Source organism: Artemia sp. Qi Xiang Cuo, chromosome 11 (genome assembly GCF_049724085.1).
Source record: "Artemia sp. Qi Xiang Cuo chromosome 11, ASM4972408v1, whole genome shotgun sequence".
Classification (NCBI taxonomy): domain Eukaryota; kingdom Metazoa; phylum Arthropoda; class Branchiopoda; order Anostraca; family Artemiidae; genus Artemia; species Artemia sp. Qi Xiang Cuo.
The window spans coordinates 64,315,753-64,337,848 of record NC_142804.1 but is presented as its reverse complement, the minus strand read 5'-3'; the positions used below and the strand labels follow the sequence as shown (position 1 = coordinate 64,337,848).

General features: G+C 35.1%; 1 protein-coding gene across 2 annotated transcripts in view; it reads right to left on the bottom strand.

Annotated features, from left to right (window-relative positions):
- Positions 1-22,096, bottom strand: part of LOC148947240 (mpv17-like protein) — a 75,887-nt gene that overhangs the window by 30,748 nt on the left and 23,043 nt on the right. For both annotated transcript variants that reach the window (XM_089096944.1, XM_089096945.1), the window contains exon 3: positions 12,797-12,935. In XM_089096944.1, coding sequence (XP_088953070.1) covers positions 12,797-12,935 — 139 coding nt within the window. The remainder of the gene's footprint in view (positions 1-12,796; positions 12,936-22,096) is intronic.

Sequence of the window (22,096 nt, the reverse complement as noted above, 5' to 3'; positions counted from 1 at the left end):
CTCAGGTCCCCTCGAATTTTCTACGAAAATTTGACCCAGGTCCAAACAAAAATTGATGTCATCAAAAACAAAACAAAAAATTTTTTACTTATCGTTTAATTTCTACCAATAAGAAGACTGCAAGGTGATGACGGTGATATCTTTACTAATGGTTTTATACATGGATTAAGTCGAGGCGAAATCTCCTCTCTACAACGGGCATAAGAGTTTTCTAAGATGTAGAATCCCTGCTGAAATTGCCTTCCACGTGAAGATTGAAAAAAAAATTTTTTAATCAAAAATAAATCAAATATGCCTAACTTGACTTAAAAATTCGATAATCTGACACTATTCATAGCTAGAGTTTGATCTGAATCGTGTTTTGCTCTATTTTTAGGTTTTTAGTGTTTAATCTTCCTTTTTACTTGCCGTTTTGTTCGTTTTCTTGCTTAAAATATCAGTCAAATTCTTATTTAATTATTCTACTAATCAATTCGTACTCAAATCTTTACTTTAATTATTTATTAGAATATAATTTCTCAATAAGTTATTAATTAAAATTTAATTATCTCAATAAACTATTTAGAACCTGATAATTTATTTAAGTTAGACTAAGGTTTATGTTTAACTTGAAAAGACTGTGCTTCATTTAGCGACAAACATTTATTTTTGTAAAAAAATTTTTTCCTCTTTTCCCCTTTTTTAGTTCATGCGAAATTTATCTGAGCAACATGTACATTAAATTATGCAATTCTTATATAGTGAATACTAAAGAGATTTCCTCGTGAAGCCTATATTCCTTCACCCCCATTATACCCGTACAAACTTCCGCCAGTTTTCAATATATTTTGATAAAGCGAATTTGTTTTTATTAGCTGAAGTAAACACGACTAGTTCGGAGTGTCGGTTGTTTTGAAAATAATTTTTATTTTAAAACTATGCAATTCAGCAGGCTATACCCTTATATCTGATAGCTTTATAAAATAAAAAAAAAAAAACTACCAGTACAGAAGCGTCTAATTATATGAAATATTTTATATTAGTGCCGATTATAATTATTTTATGACTACACATTGCTCATTCATGCGTTTCTTACTCGAGTATTATATGTACTAATAACAAACAATTGGTAACTATAACCAAACAACCTATTGGTACGTTTATATGTAGAATTTCACGACGTATCTGAAATTATATCTCAATAATAATATGTAAAATTTTAAACCCAGTTAATCAGTTAAGATATATGGATTGAAACCCTGTGAATGTCCAATGGCGACTAAGTAAAACCCACAAAGAATTCTCGATGAATGTGAAGGTGTCTCTCACTTAACGGATTATAATAAGACTTTAATATAATATTTATTTAGTTAGTGCTGAAGGATTTGCTTAAACGATAGCCTTCTGAAAACATATTGATGTCAGTTCTTCATTACGCTTATGTTCTTTGCCAAGCATCAACTGGAATCTACGCAGGCAAGCTTGGAAATCCTGCATCTAATGACCTTATTCGAAAGGCAAATATGAGGCACCAATGTTGACTTGCAATTACGGAAAAATCCTGAGACTAAGACCCTCTGCATTTCAGCCGTTAAACCCGGAGCCCCATGAGAACGTCTAAGCCAAGAAATAGGGAAGACATCAGAAAACTAGTGGGTATAGAGGTCTCCACTAGTCCTTGTTATGTCTTGTTCCCCCATTGTAGTATCGTTTGCGTAAAACCGTGTGGTTATGACGCTGCAACATGCGTTTCTTAAACAGCACGGACTTGCGTGAACAATGCAGGCATGAAAAATATCGTAAAATTAGACCTCAAACTTAATAATGTAGGGTAAATTATGTTTATTTAATATCGATATTTTCGTTATCCAAACAAATTTGAAGACATTTCTGTTTTAGATTTTCATTGTGAGTGCCAATATTAGTGTATTTATTTAACTCTGTCTCATAGCTTAGAAATTAATATACCCAATTAATACGTGACTTATTTGTACTATGAGTGTTTACTTTAAAGAACGTGTGATACTGCCTCGCTATTTTTATTACAGGAAAGTAAATGGACACTTTGGTCATTGAGTATTACAATAAGCTGCCCAGTACAGATACGACCCAGTAACATCTATTTTATCATATCTCAACCAACGAAGAGTACTCACCATAACTCCAGGTAACTTTCATCCCAACTTCGTCTACGAAAACAACAGTTACCTTCGATCGTCGTTTCTTCAACCATGAACCATATTACGTATCAGGTAACACTATATTTGAACCTCAGTATCAAGTGCTTTAACGAACTATATAATCACATAAATGCCGAGAACCCCATCGATCAGTACAAGATAACAATATTTAACGATATTTGGAGTTAAATAATACTGAAATTTGAAGATATTCGAAGACGAAATTAAAGACAATTTGAAGTTTAATTCTGAGAACTCCATCGATCAGCACATGATAAACGATATTTGAAGTTAAAAGATACTTAAAGACATTTGAAGATATTCGAAGACGAAATTAAATAAAATTTGAAGTTTAATTCTGAGAACTCCATCGATCAGCACATCATAATAGATATTTGAAGTTAAAATATACTTAAAGACATTTGAAGATATTTGAAGACGAAATTAAAGACAATTTGAAGTTTAATTCTGAGAACTCCATCGATCAGCACACGATAGACGATATTTGAAGTTAAATGACACTTAAAGACATTTGAATATATTTGAAGCAGAAATTAAAGACAATTTGAACTTTGACTCTGAGAACACCACCGAGCAGTACAAGATAAACGATACTTAACGATATTTGAAGTTAGATGATAGTTGAAAGGTTCGGAGTTGAATTTAAAGACAATATATTAAGAAAGTCACTATAGTATGACGACAACCCATTTCAAAAGTCAAAACTTAACAAACTTAAGCAAGAAAACATTCTCTATAGGCCTCAAAAAATCCTAAAAATGGTATCATGAAAAGAATAACATCAGACACTGCCGTAGGACGACTCATTTATCTGTCGACCATCAGGGCAGTATCCAACAGTAACTTCACAATTGATCACTATGGAAAACATGCCGCGTGAAGACACCTAGAATCGAACTGTTCCATGAAGAAACCATAACGTAAGTGCTTTGAAATTTTTGCCAGGACACAAGAAGTGAAGGACAGTAATTTACAACAGAAGGGTGTAGTACACTAAGGACACGAAAGGTGATGAATAGATGTGAAGCTACATGTGTTACTTCCTAATAGCGTTGACAATGCAAAAATCTAAATAGTGAAAGTGTTTTAATGTCATCAGTGAATATGTTGAACCAAATATTGTATGTTATAAATCATTCATGTATGTACCACAAGTAGAATTAGGTGTAATATTATTATGCTATTCATTTAACGTTGTGTAGATAGTATGTAGTACGTCATATAGACAGCAAAATCAAAAAAAGAGAACTAATGTAAAAGTAGAATAGTCCCAACCTTATTGTAAAATTAAAAGTAATCAGCGTTAGATAGATAAAAAAAAAATCTTTAGTATAGTAGCTAACCTAGAACCAAAAATAATCTTAGTCCGGTAGATGAATCTTAGATAGGGACGTATAATAAATTAATAAAAATAATTGAAAATTTTTGGAAGTCCTAATGGGCAGTAACTAATGACGGGGCGTCATTATGTCATGGTAAGGGTGATATATACCATGAGTAAGATGTGATGTATTTGAAATACCAAAATAAGTTCCTTTCTAAAGATAATTCCGATTTCTTATAATTAAGCTAAATCTAGTCGCAAAAATGAAAAGTCCTTAATCAGCAAAAAGAGAAATTGCATTTCTAGCTTCAGTCAGACAACGGCGCTAGTCGTTCGAATTTCGCTAAGATAATTGTAGCAAAAAAAATCCAATGCATAACATTTATAAGGAAGTTTAAAAGGCAAAAAACTGTGTGAACTCCTGAATCATCTGAAATATCTTTAAGAGATTATTGGACGAGGATTCGCGTCCTTGGGGCACGTGAGCCAATGGCAGGCAGTCCCTAGAGCGCAGGACGAAAGAACTGCGTTTGGGAGTGGGGTAAATGTGTTTTTTAATTTCAATATGTATTCAAATTTAAAACAAGTGGCACCGCAAATAATCTCAGTCACCATTTATTGTCATTGAAGTGACCCGTTGCTGTACAACTAAGCAGGTAAGTCCAATAAATGTACTGTCTTTTTATATGTGATTGTTTCTCTTATATGTCTGAGTCTAGTTCGATGATAGGTAACTAGTTCGCCAGTCTCCAAGGTAAATGCTCCCAAAGGAATCTGATCTCCAGGTAGCTCAAGAAAGAAGAAGCCACATTTGTATGTCTACATATTCAATTTTCTCTCATTAATTGAGAGCGGCGCTAGCCTAGTTGACACAATCTCCAGCGCTATAAGTGGCGCTATAGGAGAAATTTCTATCACCACAGTAGCGAATCTTCCCATTACCACAAAATAAATTCTTTTATCGCTACAAATGTCTATTAAAACATCGTAGATGTAAGAAAAGGAATTTGCATACATCATATGTCGGATAGATAGGTTAACATAGAGAAAATCTAAGTATAAGAATGAATAAATTCTCTATCAACATCTATTGACAGATACTTGGGATAGCTTTAACGGAATCTAAGTTTTAGAGTGAGTGAATTCTTTATCAATATCTTTTCACAGATACGTTTGATAACACTGACATAAGTTAAGTATCAAATTGAACAAATTCTTTATTAAAATTCGTTATCGATGTCGTTTGTTGGCTACGTCAGATAACATTGACAAAATCTATCTATTAGAATGAATAAATTCTTTATCATCAGCCGTTGTCGGATTTTTCATTATGAAAAAAATTGTAAGTAAGTAACAAACTCTTTCTTGAGTTCACCTCTTGCATACACAATACAGAAATTATTAAAAAAAATAATTGAGCATTGAGATAGGCAAACATCCTCCCAGACACATAAGTTGAAGAAGTGAGAGAGATAAAAACACACATAAATGTAAGGATTCTGACACACAAACCAACAAAGACAGGCATTGAGATAGGTAAAAACCCACCCAGACACATAAGCAGAGGAAGCGTGAGAGACAAAAAACACATATAAATGTAAGGATTCTGACATACAAAGCAACAATCACCATCATTGAGATAGACAAACATCCGCCTAGACACATAGCCAAGGAGAGTGTTTGCCTATCTCAATGCCTGTCTTTGTTGGTTTGTGTGTCAGAATCCTTACATTTATATGTGTTTTTGTCTCTCTCACTTCCTCTGCTTATGTGTCTGGGCGGATGTTTGCCTATCTCAATGCCTGTCTTTGTCGGTTTGTATGTCATAATCTATAGATTTGAATATGTTTATGTCTCTCTCAATCTCGCTGCATATGTGTGTGGGGGGATGTTTGCTTATCCCAACGCCTGTCTTTGTCGTTTTGTGTGACGGAATCGATATGTCAATAGGTGTTTTTGTCTCTGTAACTTCCTAAGCTTATGTGTCTGAGCAAATGTTTGCCTATATCAATACCTGTCTTTGTCGGTTTGTATGTCAGAATCCATATATGCATATGTTTTTTTTGTCTCACTCATTTTCTCTGCTTATGTGTCTGGGCGGGCGTTTGCCTATCTCAATGCCTGTCTCTGTCGGTGTGTATGCCTGAATCAATATATTTGCATGTGTTTTTGTCTCTCTTACTCTCCTTGCCTATGTGTCTGGGCGGATGTTTGCTTATCTCAGTGACTCTCTTTGTCGATTTGTATGTCAGAATCTATATATTTATATGTTTTTGTCTCTTTCACTTTCTCTACTTATATATCTGGGCGGGTGTTTGCATATCTCAATGCCTGTGATTGTTCCATTGTATGTCTGAATCTATATATTTATATGTGTTTTTGTCGCTGTCGCTCTCCTTGCCTATTTGTCTGGGCGGATGTTTGCCTGTCTCAATGCCTGTGATTGTTGCTTTGTATGTCAGAATCCTTACATTTATATGTGTTTTTTGTCTCTCACACTTCCTCTGCTCTTGTGTCTGGGTGGGCGTTTGCTTATCTCAGTGCCTGTCCCTGTCGGTTTGTATGCCTGAATCCATATATTTATATGTGTTATTGTCTCCCTCACTTCCTCTGCTTATATGTCTCGGCGGGTGTTTGCCTATCTCAATGCCTGTCTTTGTTGGTTTGTGTGTCAGAATCCTTACATTTATGTGTGTTTTTATCTCTCCCACTTCCTCAGCTTACGTGTCTGGGCGGATGTTTGCCTATCTCAATGCCTAATTATTTTTTTTTATAATTTCTGTATTGTGTATGCAAGAGGTGAATTCAAGAAAGAGTTTGTTACTTACTTACAATTTTTTTCATAATGACAAATCTGACAACGGCTGATGAAAAAGAATTTATTCATTCTAATAGATAGATTTTGTCAATGTTATCTGACGTATTTTGACGTATTTTAATTAAGTTTTGCTCCGAAATTTCTAGTTCTTATTTATTCATAAAAATGTACGTTTTACGATATCCTGATTCCCACAAAATTGTGTGGTTTTCATCGCAGACATATATTCCATGTCTGTGGTATTTTACCAAAAATTAGTGCCCATGTCATGCCAAAAGTTGCTTAGAGATAGGGTTTATCTTTTTGCGGTTTCCCTATAATTTTTTTTTTATATTATTCGTGTCTGGAATTTTTCCTCAGTTTAATTTGCGGCTTAGTTTTATACAGTCATTGAGTGTAATTTGTCCCTTTTGTGATATTTTGACTATTACTCTGTTCTACAAGTGTATGGGTTTAGTGCATTGGCAGAGGTACTGGACCATGTCATCTCCCATGGTGCAACAACTCTTTCGAGCATTCAGCTCAAACCTCCCCCAAAGTTTGATTTTTATTTCTGATATATATTTGGTTAGCTTGGTGGATCCCCCCAATGACAAGACGTTTAGCAGTTTCGTTTTTTAATGCCAATTGTCCTGTCATTGTTGTTTTTCACCTGTAATGTCGTCGCCCTGTTATTTTTGTCAATGGTTGGTTGTGAATTTATTTAATATGTAAAATTAATTATACCCGAGACAACGTTCTTTTACACGGTGTTAACTTTTATAAATTGTGACTCATTTTATCTACGGCTTCTTATTTAAATATATACCATCCTTACTGGTAAATGTTTAATTTATAATATATTCTACTATTTATAGCAAGATTACAGCTAGCTTCTACATGTAGTCGACTTAATGTAAACCCTTGTTGTTTTTCCTATTATAATTATTTTAAAATTCTTCAAAAACAATTTTTTTTCAGATTCGACCGAAAATGTTACCTCAGAGTCAAAGGTCAGTAGATGCATTGCATGTACTTAACAACGAGAGGCCAGCAGTGGTTGAGCTCAACTCCAAATTTGCTAGCTTCCAATGACCCTATTTCAGTAAACTAACCTCCTTCGTTTTTTTTAAATTATCCCCACCCCCGAAAAACATTTTTTTTTTCCAATATACATATAAAAAAAGTCGCCTTTTAATGCTGATTCTAAATATGTATAATTTAATTTGGTTCACTACACCCATTTAAAAGTTACGTGGTCTTACTTATTTCCTTTTTTTTGAAGCGAAGCCTAATTTGTTTTGACAGTCTTGACATTATACCGCTCGCGAAGTCTTATCTCGTATCGGAAACAAAATTTTTGCAGGAACCTATGATGTCACTTCAGATCGGAGCTAATAATTTAGCGTTAGAATGTAACGTTCATAATTTTTTACTGGCGATATATATTTGAAGGAAAACTTGATGTTATTTATATACCGATTAATAAGAAAATATAGATATTTCTTTAGTGGCTTTTTATACTCGTTTTATTTTTATTCAATAGGATTTTTGTTTCTCTTTTTTGTTATTATTGTTTTATTCAAATATTAGTCTGCTAGGGGCTGTGCTTGTTCAGCTTTTCTCCATTTCCTGGTCCGAGTACTGGACTCTAAATTTTTGATTCTCTTCTTCATAATATTGTCGAGTTTTTCCGTGGTCTCTATAGTGTTGTTTACAAGGCTCTGAGTCCGAGTGCTGTTTTGTTGCCTCATCAAATATCTTTAATCTTTGTTTCTCTTGATGTTTGGCCTTTTTCATAAGGGTTTTAGCGACTTGTGCTGCTGACAAAGGAACTTCTTGCTGCCGCTTTGGTTTCTTTGCTGTTCTCCATAATTTTTCTGTCAAAGAAGGTTTTCTTGAAGATGGCCCAGATTTAGCTATATCGGTTTCTGTAGAAGAATTTTTGGTGTCACATTCTGTTAGCTCGCGTCTGGTAGATGGCGTTTGTTCCAAAAGTCATTTTTGCGTTAAGACTGTAGGTGAGTCTAGTGTATGAAAATCAGACAATTCTTTGGTTTCTTTCAATTTTTCTTCCTCTTTGGATTTAACCTCTTGTTTATTATTTCTTAAACCAGTAGGTTGTGTTTGAGGCTCTTCTCTGTCGCTTTCATCGCTAGTACCCGATGATCATTGAACTTTTCCTTTTTTCTCTTCCTTTTTTTGGAAATATTGTAGCCAAGACTGGGCTAAATATTCATTCCACTTCTCCCAACTGTTGTGGTTGTTAAAAAAGTTATAAAATTCATATGGTCTTCTGATATATACTGGTGAGATTGGGTCTTCTATTTCTGCTTCTGGAAGTAAAGGCTGTGTTTTTCACGGTTTTGAAACTTGTCCCTTTTTCATTCTTTTATGGTGAACGATTTCTTCCTTGTTCTTATACTGATGCTTTAGAACATATGTCAAGTTATTTGGTAGAACTTTTATAATCCTGTAGGGTCCTTCCCATTTCGGTTTTAACTTTTTTGTTCCTTCCAGACTTGTTTTGTAAACATAAACCAAATCTCCTAAACAGTAACTCGTTTTATTTTTGCTTGTTCTGTCTTATTTTTCTTTTTGTTCTGTTTTCGCATCTTCCAGATTCTCTTTAACTTGTTCCATAGCGTTTTTCATTCGCATCAACGTCTCTTGCTTATATTGGTCTAGGTTGTAATATATTCTGTCATTTTGTATTTCTTTGAAACAAATTCTGGGATCTCTTATATGTTGCAAAAAAACGGTGATTCTTTTAAGGTACGTGAAAAAGTCGTATTTATTACAAAAACTACAAATGGTAAATGTTCATCTCAATTTTCATTTTCCTCTCTTGCATGTATTCCCTGCATGTAAGCTAATTCTCTATGCTTACGTTCAACCTTCCCACTAGCGGCTGCCATATAAGACGAGCTAAGCCATCGTCTAACCGCCAGATATTCTGTAGTTTCGTCTAATTCTTTCTCTATGACATGGACCGTTGTCGCTAAGTAAAACTCTATTGAGAGTCCCGTATTCCACCGCTAAGCGGTTAATTAAAACCTTCACATTGATTTTTGTCTTTTCGTTCTTAGTATGAAAGAGTAATAACCATGAATCAAAATGGACTACTATGTTATTACACATCTGCTTCCTTTCCCGAAAACCGATGAACTTTCCCTGGTTCCCCAAATGTCTATTGACATTAGTTCTCCTACCCCTTAAGGGGTGGGTTATTGACCTAATTCGGCACTTGGGGTCTTTGGTGGCGACTTTTATTTGGCGCACTCTTGGCAGCTTTGTATAAAAGCTTTTACTTTTGAGTACATTTTTGGAAAATAAAAATTTCCTTTCAGTCTCCCTATAGTTTTTGCTTCTCCCATGTGACAGCCAATCGTTGCATGTGTCATCTGTAAAACTTCTCCTTTCAGAGATTTTGGAATTAATGGAATAATTTTTAAGTCATTTTTTTCTATATTTTTGCGATGGTCTATGGTATCTTACTAGAAGATTTTTACTTTCGTCCAGATCAAAATTATCTAAGTCCTTTAAAAAATGTTTAAAGTTCTCGAGCAGTTCCGTTCCTTTTGACAAAAATGATTTCATACCTAGACAAAAATCTCTCTTATCCTGGTGCTTCAAAATCGTTTCATTAGACAGTACTTCTACCCCTTCCTGTTTGTTCTGGGAGGTTGCTATCACATTTTCATTCGTTTCTAGATTTTGTGATAAATACTCTGGTAAAGTATGTTTACGGCTCTTTATATACACTGGGTATATGAATATGCTTGCAGACGTAGTATCCACCGTGTCAGCCGGGCTGAAGTATTTTGCATCGTATGTAGACAAACTAATGATTTTTGGTCTACTCGTAAAATAAATTTTTTTCCAAGTAAAAATTGTCGAAACTATTCTGTAAATACTACAACTGCTAAACACTCCCTTTCAACTGTCGAGTATTTTTTTCTGCTTCCGTCAGTGACCTACTGGCGTATTGAACTATTGATTCTACTCCTTCAGGATTTATGTTTAATAATATGGCCCCTATACCGTACCCCAAAGCATTTGTTTACGAACAGAAGTCTTCTGACAAATCCGGTAGTTTTAGTATTGGTGCCAGTATTAATTGTCTTTTTATTTCATTTAATGATTGTTTTTCTTCTGCTGGACATTCGAATTCACCTGATTTCTTCGAAAGATTCGTCAAAGGTTGTGCTATTGTGGCATAATTTTTAATATATCATCTGAAATAGCTTAATACCCACAAACTGATCTGCAGCTTTTTTGATCTTTAGGAGGCTGTAAATTTTCTATGACTGTAAATTTTTCTGGATTTGGTGAAATAGTACCTTGGTTTATCAGGTGTCCACGAAATACTAATTTTGGTACTGCTATTTTTAACTTTTCTGGTTTTAATTTTAAACCTGCTTTTTCAAACTTTTCCAGTATTTTTCTAAGTCCGACCAAGTGGTCTTCCAAGTTTTCATTAAACAGAATTACATCATCTAAATAAGCCAAGGTATCTTTTTTTCTTCCTGGTTCATTATCTTTCAACACCAAATTCATTAGGTGACTAAAACAATTTGGACTAAATGATAAGCCAAATGGCCTACGTTCAAATGTGAACGTCCTCCCATTGTCTAAGATTACTGTAGCCTTATACTTAGTTTCTGCATCTAAAGCGATTTGCCAAGATACTGCTATTAAATGAAAACTAGTGTAATATTTTGAACCCCCTAAAGCATCTAAAATCGAATCAATTCTTGGTAGCTTCATCACGTCTTTATCCGTGACGGCGTTTAGTGCTCTAAAGTCTATACATAATCTCCAGGTGTTATTTTTTTCTGACTATTACTAATGGAAAGCACCAATCGCTAATACTTTCTTTAATTATTCCCTGATCTTCCATTTCTTTTATTTGGCTTTCTAGCCATGGCTTTAAATGATAAGGTGTTTTATACGGTGACTTTTTGATTGGAGGGCCCTCTGTTGATATCTTGTGCGTGATTAAGTGAGTTAATCCGTTATCTGCTTTGTGTCTTGCAAAAGTCCATTTAAAATCCCAAAGAATATTTTCCACCCTAGTCTTTACATTTTCCGGTAAATGTTTTAAATCAAAATTCATATAAATCAATGGGAAGATACTTAGAATGTAAAAAACCGTAAATTAATTAATTAAAAAGAAAAAATTAATGTAATTATGTAAATTAATGTAATTATGTAAACTAATTAATAATAAATTAATTTATGTAAATTAGTTCAAGGTTAAACATAAGTCAACCACGCCTAACAAATTAGACTAAATTACAAAAAGAATTTCACAATTTCAAACAAAGGATACATCACGCACTTTGAACAGAAACAACACGAATTTTCACGGTGGTTGAATTCCGGTCATTACACTGTCTGCTTGTATTGGCGGGAGCACTACCCGCTTGAAACTGTTATAGCTATATGGAAGACACCCCGCTCTCTAGCGTTATAGCTATATAGGGGGACTGTCCGCTCTTAACTGTTATAGCTATATAGGGAGACACCCCGCTCTCTAGCGTTATAGCTATATAGGGAGACACCCCTCCTTTAGATATTGTAGCTATACTACTCTCATTATTAAAAAAAGATCAACTACTCGTTTTAATACAAATCAAATCAGTGACAGGCTGACTTCAAAGCCCTGAAAAGAATTCATGCGCAATGCAATTTTTAATGGTCCTGTCTATTGTTCTTAGTCACATTTTCACTTTTGAAAAAGTTACTTCCAAAGGCTAGTCTTTTCTGTTGTAGCAGTATATGTGTAATTTTTTCGTTGCAGTATGTGTAGAAAAATTTCGTCGCCTCGAATTTCTCGGCCACATCTTGTGCCGAACCAAATGTATATATCGAGACGTCCTTATCTGCGAGCCAGTACTCTGCTGGAGACGACATCAGGGAGGAGAAATGAAAATATTTGGCAAAAACTCAAGGAGAGTCTTGAGACATGAGGAGGCGTCGGTAGGCATGGTAGGAAATGGGACAGAGACTGGCTGGAGAAGCTGCAATAGACAAATCGAAGTGGTCGGACGTATTTCCAAAGCCCAATGGTGCCAGGCAGGACAGTTCTTCGTCTGGTTCCTGCCGAAAGTAATGTGTAATTTTTTGTATTACTAAAGCCAGCTTAGCGGAGGCTTTTACGAAAATAACTAGTTTATTCTTGGTTACCCAATGGCTGAAAATTTTGCTGGCTTCATTTTTTTCTTCTTCTTCTTCTTTTGTACGTGATATATAGGCAGTCTGGTCCTGGAACCTATTTAGTTCTTAAACAAAAAACAAAGAAAAAAAGCAGAAGAGAAAAGGATAATTTTCTTTTTGCCTTTCAGAGACAAGAATAAGTATTTTTTACTGTAATCCATACAACCACAAAAAAAAAATAAAAAAATACAGAAATGAAAACAAAAAGTAAAGAAATAAAATAAACAATCCAGAATACTGTGAGTTCCAATGATCTAAATAGAAAGAACTGACCTTCAATAAAACATTGTGCAGCTTTTTCCCTGGTATCTTTTTAACCAAAAAAGACATCCAAAGATATGCAACTGGAGCAGAATATAACCCACCATAGAGCGCAAAATTTACCGCCCGGGATACATTCAACTCTTTATACCTAAAACATAAACACACATTTATTTTAAATAAAGATGCAATTAACATTAAATATAGAAAAGAATCAAAATTGCCAAATCAAATCAACCAAAATTAGAGGGGAAGAGCAAAAATACATTTTTCTAAATCAAGAGGGAGTCAATTTTGTTGTTTTTTCCTTTTTTTCGATAAAATTACCAAATACCGACAAAGGGCATTTTTAAAAAATCTAGAGGGGGCCAGTGTCCCCCCTCGTTATTAACGCCACTGTAAAATAAGATATAAAACAGCCTGTAAAGCCTATTCTACTGCATTATTTTTGATTTGTTGTTGCTTAATCAGTTTCCCAGCGCTGGATTGACACATACTGTGCTAAAGGAGTTATTCACGACAAGCCGTATCTTAGCAGCAAAAAAGTGCCAGTCACAAAATATCAATGAAAAGCGAAGGTAGCTTATAAGACTGGCTAGCGAAAATCATCGCAAATAGTAACTGAAACAGCAAGTTATTTAAATGTTAACCAGGCATCTATTGTCATAGTATTTTTTTATTTTTATTAATAAACTAGGGCTAATAATATGGTCTCGGTCAAAGAGGATGCGTAATTTTAGGAGAGTGAAAACTGGCGCTAGTATCGCTGGAAAAAACTATAACACCATCTAGCATTTGGCGACACTTGGCATTTTGTCAGTGCAATCATAAGGAAAAACAAGTTAATTAGTGCAATTGGTATAACTAGGGTAGTAATAAGTGTCTGATTACAGTTCTGACAAAAACAATTGCAAAGCTTGAAAATATGCCAAGTGTCACCAGACACTAGATGGGGTTGACAATTTTCTTTTGTCGACACTGACGCCAGCTTCCACTTTTAAAAGTTACCCAGACGTTTTGATTTCAGTCACGATTTTGCAGGTTTTCCAAATACTAGTAATTTCTCAAAGTTATTACAAAATAAAGGACAAAGTCCAAAACTTTATTAAAGTCATGGATGTATTATTTTGAATTTAGCATAGAACACTACCCGCCGTGGAAAAAGTGGCATAGCATAGTAGCAATGCTACTTGACAGTTTTCATGGCCTAGTGAAATTTGTCGGCAGACTTTGAAATTTGTTGGCAGATTTGGCGGCTTTTAGAATTCTATCGATTTCTGCTACTGGCAGCTTCGGAACTTTTTCTGTACCTGAACACTACTAGCCAAGAACATTTTCCAGTAGCACCTTGGATTCGCTTTCCAAGTGAAGCCTATTTTTTCTTCTCCTGAATAACGGTCTGGCAGCTTTCCCCTAGCCGCACATATCATGTGGAAAGCTAAGCTGGTTTTACTAGCCAGATCACGAGTAATGCTGTTTTGTCAGGTAAGGGGGCAGTAAAATCAGTAAAGCGACTATTAATAAATGAAATGATCATCTTTTATAGCTACAATACAACACATCATACCAAGGTAATGAGTTAAAAAGCGACATCTCAATAAGAGAGTGGTGTACTATCCATACCAATTGCTCAATGAAAGGGTTTAAAATTATTACAGGTTAAAGTTTTGAGTTTGGTATATCATAGGCAGCGAAATAGTGCTGCCTATTATTTTTTTTTCGTTTAGACCAGGTTACTTTGTATCGCAGGAGTTGTCGTAGAATCTTCGAAAAGGGCTCATTCGCTTGGAAATTGAAAGGGCTAGTGCCCTTTTAATAGCCGAAAGTGATTGGAGAGCAACTAACCCTCCTCCCACGCCCACCATTTCCACAAACACATTCAATCAAAATTTTGAGATAGCCATTTCGTTCAACATAGTTGAAAGATCCGGAAATTATGCCATTGAGGATGATAACCCCCCCCTTCCACAACCCTCAGGGGCGAGGGTTGTAAGTTATGCCCTGGGGGTATTTATGCTTTATATAGAAAGGGTGATCGTATAAACTTCGGAGGGGACTCAGTGGATTGGTAATCAAAAGTTCTAGTGCCTCTTTAAGATTCAGAGTGATCAGAGGGTGCATACCCCCTCCCCCACACCTCGCATTTTTCCGAAATGCATCTGATACCAATTTTGAGATGTCCATTTGTTGTCGTAGAAACTTCTAAAAGGGCTTATTAGATTGCAAATTGAAGTGGCTAGTGCTCCTTTTAATAGTCAAAAGTCATTAGAGGACAACTAACCCCCCTCTTACGCCCACTATTTCCCCAAATCCATCCTATCAAAATTTTGAGATATGCATTTTTCCATCGTAATGAAAACTTCTGGAAATAATGTCTCTGAGGACAATAGCCCCCCACAGCCCTCAGGGCAAGGGTTGTAAGCTACACCCTGGGGGCATATAAGGTATATATAGAAAAGGTGATTGTATAACCTTTGGAAGAACAAATTTGATTGATAATCAGAAGTTCTAGTGCTCTTTTTAAGATTCAGAGTGATCGGAGGATGGATACCCCCCCCCCCCCCGACACCACGTATTTTCCCGAGCTGCATCTGATTTTAATCTTGAGATGGCCATTTGTTGTCGTAGAATCTTCGAAAAGGGCTCATTCGCTTGGAAATTGAAAGGGCCAAGGCCCTTTTTAATAGTCGAAAGTGATTTGAGGACAACTAACCCCCCTCCCACACGCATCATTTCTCCAAACACATCCAATAAAAATTTTGAGATAGTCATTTTGTTCAACGCAATTGAAAGGACCGGAAATTATATCTTTGAGCATGAAAACCCTCCCACAGCCCTCAGGGCAAGGTAATTTATGCCCTGGAGGCATATAAGGTATATATATATATATATATATAGAAAGGATGATCATATGAACTTCGGAGGGGGCTCGATGGATTGGTAATCAGAGGTTCTAGTGTCCTTTTTAAGATTCAGAGTGATCGGAAGGTGGATAAACCCTACCCCTCCAAACCTCGTATTTTCCCGTAATGCGTATGAAAGAAATTTTGAGAAGGCCATTTGTTGTCGTAGAAACTTCAAAAAAGGCTCATTCAATTGGAAATTGAAAGTTTTTATTGGTCAAAAGTAATTGAAGGGCAACAAGCCCCTCCTCCTTCCCCCACGCCTATCACTTCCCAAAACACATCTAATCAAATTTTAAGACATCCATTTTGTTCAGTGTACTTGACAGGTCTGGAAATTATATCTTTGACAACCCCCATATCTTCTCAAGACCAGAATATAATTGCATTTTACTGAAAAAAAAAATTGCCTGTGGATTGTCAGTTTAGTATACATATACTGATGTATATTCCTTAGAGCTTAAGTAATATTTTAATCTTTAAAGCTAAAAAAGTTAAAACATTTTAAACGTATTTTGTTTATTTAAATCATACAATAAATAAACGAGTCAAACTGAAACGAACAAAAATTAACATGTGAAAGGCTGACAACCCCCATGCCTTCTCAAGATCATAATTTACACTTTACTGAAAACAAAATATATTTAAAATGTTCCCACTTTGTTTTTAATTGTTTAAAATGTTTTTACTAAATATATGAAGGGGGAATTCCTCCTCCTTGCACTCCAATTACAGCACGAGTGTATGGTGCCCTTTTTAAGAGTAATAAGAGATTAGAGGGCAAGAAGCCCTTCTTTCAAGCCCATTCATTTCCCAAACGCATCCAGTCAAAATTTTGAGAAAGCCATTTTGTTCAGGCTAGTAGAACGGTTCAGAAACTATGTCCTTACGGATATTAGGCATGTCAACCCCCCAAAATTATGCAATTGGTCCATTATAATTTAAAACTAAATGTTGCTCTAAAAATAAATCAAAAGGCATTGTGTTAAAAGGTTACCAATAAGACACCTCAGCAATATATCGAGAACGACTGGGGGTATTAAGTTGAAACTTTTGGAAATACTACAAGACCAGAACACAATTTACGCTTTACTGAAAACAAAATACGATCGAAATGTTTTTACCTTCTTAGTTTCATAAATAAAAAATTATCAAAACCTTAAGGAACAAATGTCAGAATATGTGAGTTTAACTGACAATTCACGGTCATTTGTTTGTTTTTTTTTTTCTTCAGTAAAGTGCAAATTGTATTCTGGTCCTGAGAAGACATGGGGGTTATCAGCTCTACTCATGTTAATTTTTGCTTGTTTTGAGTTTGACTCGGCTTTTTATTGTAACTTCTATTCGTTTTGAGTTTGATTTATTTGTTGATAGTTCTTCCTGGTAGTTTTACGCTTGGAAGATTATTTGACTTTATTTTTGCTTATTCTTGGCTTAATGGAGCTCTTTACTTTTCTTTGAAAAACTTGTTTTGTGAAAAGTTTTTAAAAATTAATTTCAATTAGCGTTGATATCTTTCCACTGTTTGTAACGATATATTTCATAATACCACGTATTTTCGACATAACACCTTTAAATTAGGATAATGCTAATTTTTTAAATCTGCTGACTGAATTCCTGTTTATTACATGGACAGAAACCAAAGTTCATTTATATAAACTTAGTTTATACTGACCAGTCAGAATTTTTTTTTTATTACAATTCTGATCGGTTAACATATTCATAAACCGGATAGGGAAATTATAACATAGCCTTAATATACATCAAAACATAATTTAAAGACATATTAACATCTTGTCATTCATATTGTGTAATTAAATAAAAAAAACAAGTTTTTTTAACTGAAAGTAAGGAACGACGTTAAAACTTAAAACGAACAGAAATTATTCCTTATATGAAGGGGGCTGTCCCCTCCTCAACGCCTCTATCTTTACTCTAAATTTTTTTTATTTTTTAAAAAAATAGTGTTTTGATAAAGTAAAAATTTAGCTTAAAGCGCGAGACGTTGAGGTGGGGACAGCCCCTTTCATATACGGAATAATTTCTGTTCGTCTTAAGTTTTAACGTCGTTCCTTACTTTCAGTTAAAAAAACTTGTTTTTTTTATTTAATTTTTGAACGTTTTCGAATTAATGCAGGTTTTGATTTTGGCTCACCGTACATGAATAATTAAAACAAAATTTGCATATTATATTTGGTTAAATGGCTTTCTCGAAACTTGTTTAATTTTATTTACGAATGTTTTTATTAGTAATAAATATACGTAACTTAAAATTAACTTACGTAACGAACTTCTATATTCATAAATTTTTAAAACGTATATTAGGGGGTTCGCCCCCTAGTCAATACCCTGCTCTTTAAACTATAGTTCGAATTTTTTTTTCCAGTTCTTTAAAAATGACCTCTTAATCACAATCAGTTGATCAGTTGAAAAACTTGTTTTTTTTTATTTAATTCCTGATCTTTCTCTTTAATAATGCTGGGAAATCCGGCGCCCCCGTCCTAGCAATGTCCCTTCCCCCATGACAACGTCCTTCATGGAAAGATCCTTCCATATAGCCCCCACCCTCTCCTTCCCCCACCTACCAGAAAAAATCTCCTCTGAAAAAGTCTGTATACTTCCCAATAACCAATACTATATGTTAACAATAAGTAAAGTTCATAACTTTAAGACCTCCCCCTGGGGACTTTGGGGGATCAAGTCATCCTAAAAGACATTTTTATCATATTTTCGACCATGCTGAACAAAATGGCTATCTCAAAATTTTGATCGGGTGACTTTGGGAAAAAAATGAGCGTGGGAGGGGGTCTAGTTGCCCTCCATTTTTTTTGGTCACTTAAAAAGGGCACTAGAACTTTTAATTTCCGTTCCAATGAGCCCTCCCACGATATTCTAGGACCACTGGGTCGATCCGATCACCCCGGGGAAAAAGAAAAACAAAAAAAAAACAAAAAAACAAAAAAATAAAAAACCAACCGGGAACTTTCTTCGGGAAAAAAAAGGAAAATACCACATTTTTGCATATAGGAGATTGAAACCTATACAGGAGGGTTATATGATACGCTGAATATGATGGTGTGATTTTCATTAAGGTTCTATAACTGTTAGGGGGTCTTTCCCCCTTTTTTCGAAAATCAGCCAAATTTTCTCAGGCACGTAACTTTTGATGGGTAAGATTAAACTTAATGAAACTTATATATTTGAATTCAGAATAAAAATCTGATTCTTTTGATGTATCTACTGGTATCAAAATCCCGTTTTTTAGGGTTTCGGTTACTATTGAGTCGGGTCGCTCCTTACTTACAGTTCTTTACCACGAACTGTTTGATACCTCGTTTCCGAATTTGGATAATTTTTGTGTTAGAAGTCTCATTGTCAACAAGCCTCAGGTGCTAACGATTTACGATTGAGTAATAATTTTAGAATTGCAATATCGTTCAAAATAGGATAATTTCTTATGCCATCCTTTTTGTCCAATGTAATTGAAAGAAGAATAAATAAAAGTTCAAATGGGGATAAGTCCTTTAATTAGACAGTGAAAACAGATACAAAAAATCTGGATATTTTGACCACATACACTAGGGGTTTTCACCAGCAGATAAACTAAAGCAGTACAACTAAAACAGATGTATTTATAGAGAACAAAAAATTACTTTCGGGTCACAAATAGTTCAATGTTCATTTACTAGATTTTTCTGAGAGAGTTCAATAAAAGGGTTCATTCAAAGACTCGAGTTGTAAATTTTCTTCTTTAATAATGCCAAATGTAACTTGCATTTCTAATGAAGATGGCACAAACTTCTTCCAATTGCAAAAGAATGTTGTTGAATTTTAAAGTTTTATACCAGGGTGGTATCCAGGAATTTTTTTTCGGGGGGGGGGTTTACACAAGGATTTTTTGGGGGGGAGGGGGATACGAAAATTTTGAAAATTGCATCAAAGTTTGTTTATATTCATTTTTATTACGCTTTCACGAGTCGGACATACACTGGGGCGGGGGGGGGGGGTGGATTCAACCCTCTCAAACCCCCTGGATACGGCCTTGTATATACTTGATTGGTCACATCTCCATAAATACGACGTAAGATCGCACTGCGGTTCTATGACGAACAAATAGAAGTGCAAATGGGGATAATATATTCTCTGAGGCCAACATGACTCTTGTACATGATAATGGTAATAAGCTTACCTAAGCTATGGATGTCAGGTATTGTGTTATCTTGGAACGATAATTTCGACAGGACCTGTGTCTATCATCATCAGGTTCAAGTTCAAGACTCTTGCCAGAATATAAAATCACTAAATAAAATAAAACTGAAATCACTGAACAGCACTAATAATAAGCCGAACTTAGAATTATTGTTGTAATATGGCCCGGATTTTGGTAGAGACGTTGATGGCCACTATCCTAGTAGATCTAAAAAAGGTTGGATCTATAGAAGTAGGGTGGGGTTTTTTGCGAGTTTTTAGCCTATGGGTAAGGGGTTCACAAATTTCACTGATGCGGAAATCTCCATTCTCTTTATTAATGGCTGGTTTGTTTTTAGCAATTTCCAGAGCTTCTTTGATTTTTTGCTTTAAGAGTTGTGGAACAATAGCAATAAGTTGAGCCTGGTCAAAATCAACGGAGTGAGAAGGGTTTTCGAAAATATGATGGGCCAGTGCAGGAAAAGTATCTTCCTCCTTAAGCTTTGTCTTTTTAAGGCAGGCATCAATGGAATCGGCATGTTCTTTTAATCGGTGATGTAGAGATCTCATGGTACGACCTATATTGGTATCACCACAACTGCAAGGAATCTCATATATTCCTGGTGGATCTGAAGTGATCTTATCTTTGCCTCTGTTTAAGAAAGAGATGACGGTCATTCCAGAAGGAAAAAACACCGTAAAGCCAAGCTTAGTGAATTTGGAGCTTAAAATATGTCTGTAATACCCTTAATATAATGTAATGACAAAAAGGGTTTATCTTCTTCAGTCTTAGGGGAGCTCTTGATTTTTGTGCTAATCTTTCTCCTGGAGATAACCTTATCAATGACGTGTTGGGGGTAGCCATTGCCTATAAGAACATCTTTTATATGATCAAGTTCAGCCTTCAGCTCCAAATCAGAGGAACACACTACAAACGCTCTATCAACCAGCGAATAGACTACAGAATTTTTAATTATTGGGTGGTTATAAGAGTCATAGCTCAGATATCTATCACTATGAGTTGGCTTTCTATATACACTCAAGTCAAACCTAGTTTCCCGTTTGGTAATGAGAACATCTAAGAAGGGTAAACTGTGGTTACTTTCAAGTTCAATGGTGAACTTTATATCTGGATCCTGCTGGTTAAAAGTATTGAGAAAGGATCTTAATTTGTCTTCTGTCCCATTCCAAATTATTAAGCAATCATCTACATATCTCATGTAGAGTTGGAGATCCTTGAAGTCCTGCTTGAAGATATTATTTTCGATATATTGTAGAAACAGCTCACTAAGAACTGGTGCCAAGGCTGATCCCATTGGTATGCCCCACTTCTGCTTGTAGGTTTGATGCCTGAAAGTGAAGTAAGCATTGTTCAGACATAAAGACGTGAGAATAATGATGTCTGTGGTGTCTAAGTGGTCAGTTCTTTCCAGGAATCATCATTTTCCAAAGCTGATTGTAAAGCTGGTATAAGTCGGGGCAAGGGTATGCTAGTAAACAGAGATACAACACCGAAACTGCACATTGTGGTATTCTCCAAGATGTTGATGCTTTTTAGCCTTTCAACTGCTTCTTTGGTATTTCTTATTGTGTGTTGGCTGCTAAGAGTTATGGATCTTAAAATACCAACCAAATACCTTTCCAAGTTTTGTGTAGCTGAACCTATTGTTGACACAATAGGTCTAAAGGGAATATCTGGTCTGTGAATTTTGGGTGCACCATAAAATCTAGGAATGACCAGTCTGACAGGAATGAGTTTCCAATAAAGTCGATCATTAATCCTATTTGTGAGACTAAGATTATCCAAAGCTTTTTTGACACTATCATAAGCAACCTTTACAGCATTGACATTAACTTTTTAATATACTTTATTGTTATTCAGGAGGTTTAATGATTTGCTGAAGTACTCAGTCTCATTGAGGATAACTATTGTATTACCTTTATCAGCTTTGGTAATTATGATGTCGGTATCGTTCTTGAGAACTGTGAGGATCTTCATTTCATCTCTTGTTAGATTCTCCTCAATATGCTTCTTTTTGGACAAAGCTTTACTGAGGGTATTAGAAACCAAGCTTCTAATATATTGTGGAGTAACATTGATTGTTTTCTTGTTTAGAATTAAAGCTGACTCTACATTGGAGATGATTTCTTATGCTGGTATATGTTTGGAGGGGATAGAAAATTTCCCTCCTTTTGAAAGAATGTCGAATTTCTTTTGGTC